The following is a 14,888-nucleotide window of genomic DNA, read 5'->3' on the forward strand; positions in this document are numbered from 1 at the left end:
GTATACCAAGCCAAACATGAGCTCCAAATCTCCTTTGGAAATTTGTAGCTCTATGTAGGAAGAAATTTTCTTGTCGCTAGTGATAATGAATATTTTTGTTTAATCGTCCGTTATTTGTGAATATACTTTCATCACACCATAACATTTTATCACAGATTTCATTATCGTGACGATGTTGTCCGAGTAGCCATCTACAAAATATTTTTCTCCTATCATAACCCGTTAAACGCAAATGGTGGATTTTTCCGACTTTGTAAGATCTAAATTTATTCCTTCTCAATATTTTTTGAACTGACGTCGATATAGCACTATGATATGCAATCTCTCTCAATGATATTTCTTTATTCTCAAGTTTTCGGTATTCCACAAATCGTGAATCGAATAAATATCACTTTATTATTACTGAGGAAGTCTTCTGAACTTACCCAAAACGCCAATTTCAGTATTGCCATCTCTTATAGTTACTGTACAACTCTTACTCAAGGGTTTTTCAGATGAATAATGATTTAGTAAATTCCTCTGAGTACGTTGAAAATATCTTTTGGATGGCTGACGTCCCTCAGGGTACAGTTCCCCATAGAAAGCTAGAGATCCAATAGCATTTCTCAAACATCTTGCATATACGAAAAGCATATCAATTTTCTTGTCATTAGAAAAATTCATGGTTTTTCCCTTTCACAAATTCACACGAATCAAATGATTATTTACGTACTTGGCAGTAAATTTGACAATTATACATGGTAATTTATGTCTGCCTTCATGTCTTCCCTTCGAAGCTTGATACCAAAAAGTTGTTGGACTATAGTAGGGATAAACTACGATGTCTAACAGGCCTTCTCACAGGTCACTGTCATTTGAATCATCATATGCAGATACTCGGACTGTGTGAAGGCAGTGTGTGTGTCACCTCTATTTGGAAAATGATGAAATAGCAGAGCACATACTTTGTGCCTGCCCCGCTGGGGACCGAATCAGGTTTTCAGAGTTTGGCAGAGCCGTACTGTTACCATCTGGCCTGAAAGACCACTCACCATACAAACTAATCGGTTTCGTTAAGAAGCTGGGTTTATTTGGTCGAATGTGAATAGGTGTGAGCCATACTAAACCCTTGCGGATTGCGGTGGAGGGTTGAATATACCCACTCACTTTGGACCTAACCTAACATAACCTAATTCATGTTTCACATTTAACAAATTAATTCATTTCAGTACTCTCATAAATTTTTTCCCAACTAATTTTATTTGCGAGAAAATATCAGAAACAAACATTTATGTTACATAAAAATTGGCTTTTGAAGAGTTCTTCCATATTTATACAAAACCTCCAAAATTCATGGGCGTTCACCTCTACTCGCAAATTTACAAAAGATTTGTAGAGTTGGTGTATCTTTTAAGTTGTAAGATATTTGGTTACTACCTTTTTGAGACTACATAAATATTGATGATGTTTTATCGGAGACAAAAGTCGGGATATACATGTATTGTAATACATAGCTAAGTATTTTTTTACAGTGGTTACAAAAATCAATGAAAAAATACTAGAGTCCGTATTAAAAAAAAAAGATGATGAAATCTACAAATTGGTTTATATATGAAGCAGCATTGAAAGTTCCTCTTCCTATTTTTATATAATTTGAAATGGAGGTGGTAGAGCCAAAAAACAAAATTCGACAGTTGAAAACATTGGCCTGTATATTTACACATATCCAAAATAAAAAAAAACTAGTGGAGTATACATATAATATAATATTAATAGATACTTTTTACCGAAATTGCAATAATTCCTTCATTTTAAAAAAATGTATGTTAAGAAAGTGTTTTCATGCTTTTTGTAAGATGCACAATCCCTAGACATCTGAAATCAACTATAGTACTTTCTAGGTATATTCCTCGTGATCCATCTCTAACTTCAGAGACATTCCATTACGTTCGAGGTTCTAACCAGCAATTTTGTCAGCCATCACATGTTTTTAACCCAGCAAAATACAGTGAAGATGAATTATTGTATGATGTTGATAGAGAACTTATACCCATAGCAATACATTGTGTGGCGGAAGAGGGACCTGAAGAAATGCGTCAATCACATACTACTGTGGCTACAGTTGAAAAAATCACAGACGGTACATACCTCCTAAAAGCCTTGAAGCAGAAATTGTTCGTTGATGGTTTATGTTATTTGCTGCAAGAAATTTATGGCATAGAGAACAAAAATAATGAAAAGGTTAGTTAATTTATAACAGTAGCATATATAAATAGCATATATATATATATATATATATATATATATATATATATATATATATATATATATATATATATATATATATATATGCTAAACTGGTTTTTCCGGGTATTTGATCCGTGTATGTGATATTATCTCTAATTTCATCGACGTTTCGACAAAATCTCATTTGTCATTATCTAGGTGTGCTGTTACGTGTTCAGAAGTTTTTTGACCCTGCTCAACTCACTTCTTACTATACTGGTAAAATGGTATTCGTTACGTGTTCAGAGATAGAGTGTCCATAAACTCTCTACTACCTACTACTTAAATGTTGTTGAGTTTTACCTGTGTTCTTCTTCTTCTCAGTTGACCTCATCTCCCCGTTAAGGTATCGAATATTAAATCTGAAGTTTTCACGGATAGGAATATGCTAAACTGGTTTTTCCGGGTATTTGATCCGTGTATGTGATATTATCTCTAATTTCACCGACGTTTCGACAAAATCTCATTTGTCATTACCAAGGCAGTTACAATATATAGATTATTTAACTACTAGAGTAGTGGCTGATACGGGTATTCTTATATCATTAGTCTGCCGATGGGAATCATTATTGGAGCAGCCGCTTATGTTTATTGATCAAACTTTCTGTTTCTAAAATAAATATTCCAAAGAATGTCAAAATTATGTGTAATTTGAACAAGGATTTGCAAGAGTTTCGACTTATGGCATTACATATGAATCTTATATCACTTTCCTGTATAATGAAAATAATCTGTTACACGTGTGGCCTTATACAGAGGGCTTAGATATGTTGAAAGTTCCCAACAATCCCCTTTTGGGCTACTCCACTGTCAGTCAGTGAATGGAATTGGCCAAAATAAATTATTTCATTCTGAGCTAATTTTGAATCAACATGGTTTAGGCATCCACTGATGAATAATGTTGAAAGGATAAATGAGAAATAATTTTTTAGTGACCTCACTTTTCATATGTTTTGCTTCATGTATTTCAGGTGTTTCCTCTTATCACAATCAAATATCTCATTATCCTCTTATTGGTTATTGAAGACCAACAAAACCCATTACATTTATTTTAATTTGATTTTATCGTCCTTCACAAAGTTGAATATAAATGATGATAATTAATATTTCAGGCTGGAGGTGATGATGATACAGAAGACAACGGTTCAGAATGTGTAATTTGTATGTGTGATGTTCGAGACACTCTCATTTTGCCATGTCGTCATCTATGTTTATGCAACTCATGTGCTGATTCACTGCGTTATCAAGCAAACAATTGTCCAATTTGTCGAGCTCCATTCAGGGCACTTCTTCAAATACGAGCACTACAAAAATGCACAAATTCAAATTTAGCTCCAATCAGTCCACCAGATGTAAGTGAAATCACAATATTTAATTTTTGAACAGAATATTTTATTCAATAATCATTTTAAATGAAGAAAAAAAGGCTTATTGTTGAACAATATCATGATGAAAGAAAGGTTTTTTTGGCTTTATTCAAAAAAATGTGGGAATCTTCCAAAGAAAGGAAGAAAAGTGTTTAGTAATTTCTGCTGCATCTTCTGCGAAGGTTTCGGCTTTCTCTTGGTCTGTCTGTGCTCAGATACCATTGAATTTTCTTATAGGAGAGACATTGGCGGGCCGTTTTAGTCTTCTAGTGGGCTTCTATAAAGAAAGCAGTAGCATCCAGACCGGAAAGGTAATTATGAAATCCGTCATTATGATCTTTGTCTGGAGGGTGCTTCAGCTGTCTGTTGGCGTGATTCAGCTGTTTTTTCTCAACAGGGTCTCTGATTGTTTGCCAGCGTTTCAGTATTCTCCTTTCGAAAATTCCTCCTTCGAAAATTTTGACGGTTTTCGAGATATCTAGCATGACAGGTTTTTTTCCAATATTCGTCACTCAGATTATTTGAAATTATAAAGTTGTGCCAAGTCCAATTGAATTTTTTTTTGGTCAAATATTCTACATTGGTAACTCTCTGAAACGATATATCTGAAGTCGAACTGTGATATACAGGGTATGAAAAACCGCTTGCCACATATTGTAAATAAAAATTTGCAGAATATTCCTTATTTTAAATGGAACACCCTATATATTATTGATTCATGAAGAGCGCCAACGAAACCTCTACAAATTTCATCAAGTATTCCCTATGGCTAGGTTCAATAGTTTTTCTTAAAAAAGCATTTTTTTCGAAAAATGGTCGTTCTTTCTATTTCTACGCCATAAACTCGACTTTTTTCAAAGCGAAATCCATTTGACGACTGAAGAATGTACGTCATATGGATTTCGCTTTCTGCAAATTCTGCAAATTTTTATTTACAATATGTGGCAAGCGGTTTTTCATACCCTGTATATGACAGGTCAACTTCAGATATATCGTTTGAGAGAGTTACCACTGTAGAATATTTGACCAAAAAATAAAAACAATTGGACTTGGCACAACTTTATAATTTCAAATATTCTGAGTGACGAATATTGGAAAAAAAACCTATCATGCTAGATATCTCGAAAACCGTCAATATTTTCGTAAAGATATACATAAAGTGTGTTTTACTTTCTATGTATAAACCGACAAAACGATAAAAAATATAGGTTGCCATTTGAAAAAACATAGTTGGGATCCGCCCAGAAAAAATACCCTGTGTGACCGCCAATATTTTTATTTTGTCGAGCTCGAGTAATAAGGTAATATTATAGAAATTTAGATTCCTATCTGTTTCCTAAATAGAGATATGGAACACCGCGCCACTGTTGCAGGACCCTCTGTATATATATATATATATATATATATATATATATATATATATATATATATATATATATATATATATATATATATATATATATATATATATAGATACAGAGATATAGATATTATTGAGTGTGTATGATATAAATCAAAAGGAGGAAATTCGTGGACATGACACTCAAGAAATATGGAGGCAAACCGCGGACACGTGTTTCTGGCTATTGGCCTCATCAGCGCGGTGCAGCCAATTGCAAAGGTGGACAACAACTGGTTACCGAAAATGGAAAAAAAAAAAAAAAACATCACATATACGCGGTGTCACAAACAGGAGCCAACCGCACATTTGTGGTTTCAATTAGAAGACCCAGCATTCCCAGGCATCATCTAACATCACCACGTAGGCAGCTATAGCTACCTGCGTGACTTCCGGGTCCAGGATATAGATACAGAGATATAGATATTATTGAGTGTGTATGATATAAATCAAAAGGAGGAAATTCGTGGACATGACACTCAAGAAATATGGAGGCAAACCGCGGACACGTGTTTCTGGCTATTGGCCTCATCAGCGCGGTGCAGCCAATTGCAAAGGTGGACAACAACTGGTTACCGAAAATGGAAAAAAAAAAAAAACATCACATATACACGGTGTCACCAACAGGAGCCAACCGCACATATATATATATATATATATATATATATATATATATATATGTGCGATCTATATATATATATAGATCGCTTTAGGGAAAAAAAAGTTGACGGGTGATTATTAAACGAATGTAACTTACAACAAAATTTATTAAATGGTCAAAAATACTGAGTGCGCATATAAGCAAAACTAAAAAAAGTATGGCTCTTCTTTGGCACCCCGAAAAAAAATCATAATACAAAAAAATTGGAATCAGTACAAAGTATGGCCTCCACGCTGGCAGGACCCAGCATCTATTACGGCCCTACATCTATCGTACATCGACAAAATGAGATCGTCAATGTCTTGTTGAGGTACATTTGCCCATTCAGCGATTAAAAGCTCTCTCAGAGATCGTCAATGTCTTGTTGAGGTACATTTGCCCTTCAGCAATTAAAAGCTCTCTCAATTGAAACGTTGTGGGAATGTTCCTCATATGCGGAGTAATTCTTAGTTGAAGCATGTCCCACACATGCTCGATGGGATTCAGGTCCGGTGATTGTGCTGGCCATGGCAATACATCAACTCCTTCGTTGGTGAGCCAGTCAGTCACTAGACGCGCGACATGTGGACGAGCATTATCGTGCATTAGGTGGAAGTTTTCACCAACAGCACCAGCAAACGGACGGACGATAGGTAGAAGAATGGTGTCGAGGTACTATCGAGCTGTGAGGGAGCGATTTGGAAAAACGAGATCGGTTCTGCCGCCGATCATGATTCCGCCCCATAGCATTATTGTACCACCTCTGTATGTGTGGACTTCCTGGACGTGTCTCAAACGTTCATTATTTCCAGGTCGTCTCCACAGTCTTACTCTACGAGAATCTGGATGAAATTCAAATCTGGATTCGTCTGTAAACAAAACTGTGGCCCAATCATTTGCATCCCAGTTTTGATGTTCTTGACACCACTCTAATCTTCTACCGCGATTGCCTCTCGACAAAGGTGAACATCTAAGTGGCCTTCTGTTGTGGAGATCTGCTTCATGCAGTCGATTTCTGACAGTATCACGACCAATGGTTACCTGGTGCGTCTGCTGCAACACGTTAACCAACTCAGGTGCTATGATTGTCGGTTGTCTTCTTGCGGTTAAGACCAAAAATCGGTCTTGAACTGCAGTTGTAGCGCGTCCTCGCCCTGGATGTTGTTCGGCTGGACTGCCAGATTCACGGAAACGCCGCCACAATCGACTGATAACACTTTGGAAGACCCCCAAACGTAGAGCTACATCATTTTGTCGCATGCCACCTTGAAGAAGCCATACAGCTCTATTCATCTCAGCCAATGGTAAGTGATGGCGTTCCATGTTAAAGCACAATATTTCCAGTTTAATTGCTGAGCAAGAACTGCATAGAATGTACAAACTCGACACTTTCAGATTATTCATTTTAGCCGAAAACCTACAGTTTGTAAAAAACTTGATATATATGATATATATATATATATATATATATATATATATATATATATATATATATATATATATACACATATACATATACATTGACTTCCACGAAAGAAAAAAATACTTTCGAAACAACTACTTTTATATGAACATTGAAATATACAAAAAAAACAAATTAGATATCATTCGCAGGATTGCTACACAATATAGTATATGAAAGAGGTAAACTTTCATTTACATGGAACACTGTCATTCTCTATGGAGGACATATGTTTCAGAATACTTTCGAGAATATTTTTAGGGGATATTAATTTGTTGGGAATCCTGTGGATTATATCTGATTCAATTCAATAACGAATGTTTCGAGTACAAACTGAATAGGAAAAAGTGTTTTTTGTATTATTCAATGTTCACATAAAAGTAGTTGTTTCGAAAGTATGTTTTCTTTCGTGTAATTCAATGTTTATATTAATGAAAGTAGTTGTTTTGTGAGGGATTTTTCTTTCAGTTTGTGTTTTATGAACTTCTTTGCATGATCTACACATTTTTGTAAAGAGTTTATTTTGAAATTAATTGCTTTCTTCTTTTCTTTGGAATATTCCCAAATGTTTTTGTATGAAGATGGAGTTTTCAGAAAGACAAAAAATATATCTCTTTCAATTCAGTATCATGATATTTTTGTTATATAAATGGCTTTTCCATTTTAAAAATAAATGCAGGGTAGTTGCGACAATATTCCTCCTGGATATGAAGCTGTTTCCCTCATAGAGGCCTTAAATGGTCCGTGCACTCCTCGCCAACCTCCTTCAGCTATGCCAGATCTTGTTGAAACTCCAGAAAATGAACATGCTATTCAGGCAGCTCAAATTCTTAACAGACAATGCGACCGAAGCACACCAACTAAAAACCGGAACACTGAGTCACCTAGTCCAGACTATGGAGTATCTGTTATGATTGCTCCCAGGAGAGATGATGTCAATAAAGAAGCGACAAAATGTCCTTTATTGGAAAGGGAGAAAGATAGGAGAAGAAATAAAGACAATATGAAGATGGTGAATGAAAAGAAAGAAGTGGTAAGTGTAGAAACATTTTATAAGTTTTGTTAAACTAACCCTGAGCCATATACTTTATACTCATCAAGTTTTCTGTTAAACAGAGTTGGAACAGATGATACAAGATCCCAAAAGTGTTACATTCATGTACCGCTACTAGTCAGTATTGCTGTTTTTAATTAACAGGGACGATCTAATGCAAAAGCAACACTTCAGCTCTGCAGCATCAATGCCAAGAACCCAAAATATTCGTGGTTTGAGTTTTCCACCGATCTCATATGAAGAATCTTCGTCAATTCTTCCTCAAAGTTGAAATATGTAAAAATTGTAAATGTATCTCCACACTTTCAATGTTGAATAGGAATAGGTTATTAGTTCTAGTAGGGTATTGTGAAAACCATAATGTTCATTGTTATCCATAACACATATTTCTTTGCAGAATCCAGATGAAGATAGTGAATCAGAGAAACTCTCTCCCTTATTGCAGAAAAATCGCAGCATCAACCGGGACGGTAATGATTTAGCTTTAGATATGGATGATGTTGTGGATGCTATTGATGATGGTGACACAGATCTAGAAGAGCAGCATCCTACAGCTGAAAAATCAAAAACCTATGGTAAGTGGGCCTTTTTTTTAAGGACAAAATGCAAGCACTACAGGAAAATCTTTAAGGTGCTCTAAGAGCGGTGCATGTGCTAAATCAGCGATTCATATTGGATTTCAATCGCTGGAGATTAAATCCATTTGAAAAAGCGTTCTCAGGAAGTTTATTCCACATAAACGCAGTTCTCGAAATGAAAGAGTTCTCAAACAGTGAAGTTCAAGGTGTACTGAATTGAACCTCTCAAAATGATGAGGAGCCACAGTCCGTCGCGTATTTCTGATATGTGATTTGTGATATGTGGAATCAAATGTGCCAATTCACTTGAATACTTCCCGTGAAGCCTTCTTGTATTCAACAAACAAGTATAAATATTTCTTTGATACATATATAGGATCTCTCATTAATTCTGATGCACGTTTTGGAACCTTAGGTGTGGTAATGAATATTACTGGAGTTTAATCCCAACACCAAACCGTTATTTTTAACACCTCAACCCGTGTTTCAATCACCAAGTGATCATCTTCAAGAGAAGATTAAAGATTCCACTGGAGTGGAATAAACTTCAGTAATATTCTTTAATCTCTCATTAAATAATTGATTATTATACTGTAGTTATTGCAACACATCATTAGAGAAATTTATCAATTACTTTGATGTAATTCTCGGAACCAGACTAGTCTACTGGTATTCGTTTTATAGTTTTACAGTTAACTACATGAGTGATTAAAAGACTATAATTTTTATTTGTGGAAAAGCTTATTATAGTCTGGAAAATAATATTTTTAATTCAATCTGGTGTAATTCTACTGATAATTTTCAACATTGTATATTCTATTTCAGTTCCACTGTTTTTACTACAAATATTGTTCAACCTAATTTACCTATTTTCTAAGAACATACAAACGAAAAACTCCGATATAAAAACGATTGTAAAAATGTATATTCATTTTCATGTTCGAGATATGTTCAGGTTCTATTATAATTTTACTGCTATTTTTAAACATTATTTTAGGTGAAAGAGGGGACGAATCAGACTATTACACACCTGACGAACCAGTACCTTCAGCTGGTCCTTTATATGATGGAACAAACATTAGTTCATTGGAAAGTACACCTCAGCGACTACCAGGTACTCCCTTATCACATGCCAGCATTCGCAGCAGTGGAGATAGTTATACCAGTGGTTCTAGTACAAGGCATCTGTTAGCAGTAGCTGGCAATGGTAATATTCAAGAGAGATCAGTGAATGTTTAATTTTTTTGCAATTCGTTAACTCGAAGGGAAAGTCTGCATCAGGTCAACTTTTTTTGTTTTTAGAAATTGGGAAATAAATTAATATTAAAATATATTCTCAAGAGTGAAAAACGTAATGAATAATGGATAACATCTTTTTTTTAAATCAGTAAAATTACTGGCCAAACTATTTATTATCCTTCAATTTCATTATGTGCAAGAGAGGTGGTATATAAACTTGTTGCTTAATTATTTTTCGAAGTCACAATTGGGCAAATTTTACCATGCATACTTTTTTATTTTTTGTATATTTATATATATATGACCTGCCCGGTACTGATGAGGAGCAAGTATGCCGAAACCAATCTATCGTTGGTCGTTCCGACCAAAGAGAAGCAAGGGGGTAAGGTGTTTTTCACCTGAACTATATATATCTCCAATTTGTCTTTTATTTATTTATATTCATGTTATGTAAATGAAAGAATTTTGAATCTGGGATAGTCATTGAAAACAATTATGTTGATTGTTATCCGCGGCGGCTCGTCAGAGGAGGCAAGGGAGACTTAGCCTCCCCATAAAATTTGATGCTATTCATCGCAATAAATTAAAAGATATTGACAAATAATTATGATTATTTTTTTCTAAAAATGCTTGGGTATCATTACCATTGATTTTTAATATAAATACATGATATGCCAGAAAAAACACTATGACTCACTACGTAGTATGTACCACACTGTTTCCTGCATCAACAAACATCAAACGCACCGCCCATGAACGAATAAACCATCGACCCGAAATATTAAATGCCATACCTTGCAAGGGAGCCAAGCCTCCGACCGCTTTAAAAAACACAAGCTTCGCGAGACCGAACCAACCATCGACATACGTCCCAATTTGTAATTTTGGTTGCGGAAATTATAAGCGTTAGAGGAGGCTAGCCTCCAGTTGGTATCCGTTAGTGTACGACTGCGTTTGTTTCTTATTTAATTATTCAGACGGGATGCCATGATCGACGAGACTGAAAAATATTTCGGTAAATCGTTTTAGTGTTTCTTGATAATATTTGTTATTTGTGTATAAAACAGGCAGTATTGTATTATAGCAGTGCTTTTTGGTAATATTTTTAATATTTTTTAAAGTGTTTTCTTTCAATTTCAAGGTGTTTTCAGGTTTTCACTTTTCGGTAGGTTTTTTTTCCATTCGTTATGGATAAGTTGGACAAAATTTTAAAAATCTGACTTTATAGTCGATTGGTTGCTGACAAATAATTTTAAGTATTTATTTTATGATAATGAATTTTACATTATTAAAACTCTGGGAAGGCCTCAACCAAATTTGATTTCAATTAAAGCGTCAGATAATCGACAAAATCGAGGATTTAATATTAGTTGGTACGATAAATGCGAATGGTTAACTGGCTCCATTAAACGAAAAAACTTTTTTGTTGGCCCTGTGTTATATTTTCCGTACAAACCGAATACCAAACGTGGTCTAAAATAGGATACTCTCATTTAAAAAATTTACTTTGTTCTACACAAAGACATTTTAAATCTAAGGAGCATATATTTTGATCTTGTAAATTAAAATTGTTTAGCAAACAAAATATAGCAACAGCTTTAGATACAGCTCAAAAAGAGGTCATAATTTCTTTTAATAATCATGTTAGGGAAAATCGATCGAATTTAAAGAGACTTAACGAATTATGATTTATTTGGGTTCCCAAGAATTAGCTTTTCGCGGACACGATGGAACCGAAGATTCGATTAATCGCGGCAATTACAAGGAACTTTTAATGTTATGGGGCAAATATGATTAACAATTTGGCACTTTTTTAAACGGTAGCGTTTTTTTTGGCACCTCAAAAACCATCCAAAACGAGCTTATTAACAGTGTGGCATATATTATTAAGGAAAAAATAAGCAAGGAGATTGAAAGTGTTTCTTTTTTTGCATGGGAAATTGATGAAACTACCGATATAACCTGTACATCACAACTTTCATCGTTTTGAGATATGTCAAAGATGGTAACGAGGTAGAACGTTTTATGGGTTTTCATGATGTTTCATCTGGGCGCATAGCTGACGATTTGTTCAATTTTTTAATTCGTACGTGTGACACCTATAATTTTAGGCAAAAGTTAATTGCGCAAACCTATGATGGGGCTGCGGTCATGGCCGGCCATTTAAATGGTTTACAAACTAAAATAAAGTCCATAGCTCCTCATGCACTTTTTAAGCATTGTCATGCCCATGTCCTAAATTTAGTATTAAGCAAACCGTGCAACAACATAAAAGATTGCCGCGTATTTTTTTCAAGTTTGTCTGGATTTTCGGCATTCTTTTCAAAATCCACCAAAAGAAACCATGTTTTAAATGAAATATGTGGTAGCTGGTAGCCGAATGCCAACTTTTGCTGCTACGCGTTGGAATTCTACATCTAGAGCAGTAATTTCAGTTCATTCAAACAAAGACAAATTGATTGATGTCTTTGATTTTATCCTAAACAGTGACGATTTTAAAACCAACGACTAAAGTCTTAGGGAGGCGAGAGGTTTCAAATATATTTTAAATGATCACAAGTTTTGTTTCTTGTTAGAAATATTTAAATTATTATTTGATCATACCGATTTTGTTTTTTCTATTCTTCAAAATAAATCAACAGATAATAACTACTCAAAACAACGGTTAAACAATTTAATAGAAATTTTAATGAATTTTATAAATAATGATACATTTTTTAATACTATTTTCGAATCAATTAATTTAACTCTCGAACCGCCGGCGTAAAAAAAGAAAAACCAATTTGGACTTAGCCGATTTCAGACAAAATTATAAACAGATTTATAATGAAATATTGGATACCTTTCTAATGCAAATGAAAGTTAAAGTTGAAGATTTATTTAAATTAAACTACTTTGATTTGTTGTTGTTTGAAAAATTTTCGTCCTATACGAAAGATTTTCCCTAAAAACTTTATAACGACTTGATATCCCAGTATCCATTTTTCAATGTTATTCAACTGAAAAATGAATTAATCGTAATGTACAGCGACCCTCAAATGTTTCAAAATTACAAGTTCCCTTCAGATTTATTAAATTTTATGTTTAAAAATGAAAAATTAAAAATGATTTATATTAAATAACTCAAAGTTTTTTAATGGTCAGTTTTATACGTATAATTTCGGCAATACACAAATTTTTGTTTGCATTTTTGAAAATTAACGTATTTTGCTTTAAATAGGTGCGGTACCCCAAAAATTTTCTCGCCTCAGGCGGGCTTTTCTGTGTTTTATATAGTTCTTATGACTTTAGCCTCCCCTGTTCTCCAATGTACGAGCCGTCACTACGGAATACAATTTTGGGGCTCATACACTGTCTAATGTTTCCAATCCATCTTCATACTACAGAAAATAGCACTTAGGTACTTATGCAAAGCGAATAGAATTATCTTCATTATTTATTTGGGAAACAGGGCGTTTCATTCATAAAAATAAAATTCCTTATTATTCAGAAAATTGTCACAACAGCTAGCTCTGCAGCTAGCTTGGTAAAAAGGTCATTCATAAACAGTGGTATGAAAATATATAATGAACTGCCTGCAGATATAAGGTGTACTGAAACAGTAAATGAATTCTGGGAAACATTAATCTTGGAAATTATAATCTAAACGAATTTTATACATCTTAAGCAAACATCCGTTAAAGAAATGTAATTTCTGACTATGGTACAATTGTGACTTCTAAATTAAATTTTTTGATGGTATTTTAGATTGTAACATATCACTTATTCCTTATTCAGATGTTTGAATAATACATAAAACTTATTCTGTTGGTCAAACATTCTTGAAAAACATTATGTGAAATATATGCCTTACTAAAAAAAAACTATCAAAGCTTCTAATTTGAACTGCTTGACTTACCAATGGCTTTTAATGAAATATTTCATCACTCCAATACTCAGTTGACATTATATTTATTTTATACATCTATTTCTGTTTATGAGGAATTAGGGTAGTTGTAGTTAAGATAGTTGTAGTTCTTATACATTTTTAACTATATACTTTGAAATTATTGATATGTAAATTGTGAATGTAAATATTTATTATTGTATCATGGAATTATATGAATATTATTTTGATAATTGAAATGGTTTGAAAATTGTTCCTTGTATTCATTTGAAAAGTGAAACTATCCAAATCAAGTTGAGAATTGAAATTAAAATTTTTGTTTCCATTAATTGCTTTATTATTCATACAAAAAATCTTTTGGAAAATTTTGGGGAGGCTATTCCCCACTATTAAATTTTCCAAAAATGGAATATTTAAGAGTGAGCCATGCCATTTTTTAGGTGCCAAATCCAGCAATTGAGAAATGAATTGTCCTTGTCACTCTCTTCAGGTAATTTTCTTATTTTGTCTTCTCTTTCTATCACTCAACTGACTCAACAGAATACACTGCCAGGCCTGTAAGGGTAAATGGACTGCTATTATTATCAGTTTAAAGGAAATGTAAAATACAAGCAGTTATGGAATATACTTTAAATAAAACCTGGAAAACCTTTAAAGAAACAAAAAAGATAATTCTGGGACAGATATATAAAAACAAATTGAAACCATAAATATACTCTACCAAACCCCAAATAAAATTAGGAAATCAAAGATTATGTGTGAAAGAAAGTATGAAAACAATTCATTAGCATAAGTTGTACCTATAAAAGGACAAAAATGTTGTAAAAAACTTAGATCCATTCAGTCAAGGAATCGGCAAGTCTTTGTTGCACAGTAACCCACGATAATCCGTTAGTTAGGGAAGCTATGGATTATGCTCTAGACGACCCCTCCCGATATAGAAGGCTCAGACACTCTGTCGAGTGAGGCCCTCATGTTCTCCGTTAAAAGATGAACAA

General features: G+C 33.9%; 1 protein-coding gene across 1 annotated transcript in view; it reads left to right on the plus strand.

Moving 5' to 3' along the window:
* Mrgn1 (Mahogunin ring finger 1) overlaps positions 1–14,219 on the plus strand; it is a 30,834-nt gene extending 16,615 nt beyond the window's left edge. The window contains exons 4-8 of the mRNA XM_074183804.1: positions 1,881–2,220; positions 3,378–3,617; positions 7,813–8,166; positions 8,585–8,762; positions 9,763–14,219. Coding sequence (XP_074039905.1) covers positions 1,881–2,220; positions 3,378–3,617; positions 7,813–8,166; positions 8,585–8,762; positions 9,763–10,004 — 1,354 coding nt within the window. The 3' untranslated portion in view covers positions 10,005–14,219. The remainder of the gene's footprint in view (positions 1–1,880; positions 2,221–3,377; positions 3,618–7,812; positions 8,167–8,584; positions 8,763–9,762) is intronic.
* The last annotated feature ends 669 nt before the right edge of the window (positions 14,220–14,888 follow it).

The sequence above is a fragment of the Leptinotarsa decemlineata genome, unplaced genomic scaffold, assembly GCF_025532065.1.
Source record: "Leptinotarsa decemlineata unplaced genomic scaffold, Ldec_3_MD MMD2_tig00026345_RagTag_RagTag, whole genome shotgun sequence".
Classification (NCBI taxonomy): domain Eukaryota; kingdom Metazoa; phylum Arthropoda; class Insecta; order Coleoptera; family Chrysomelidae; genus Leptinotarsa; species Leptinotarsa decemlineata.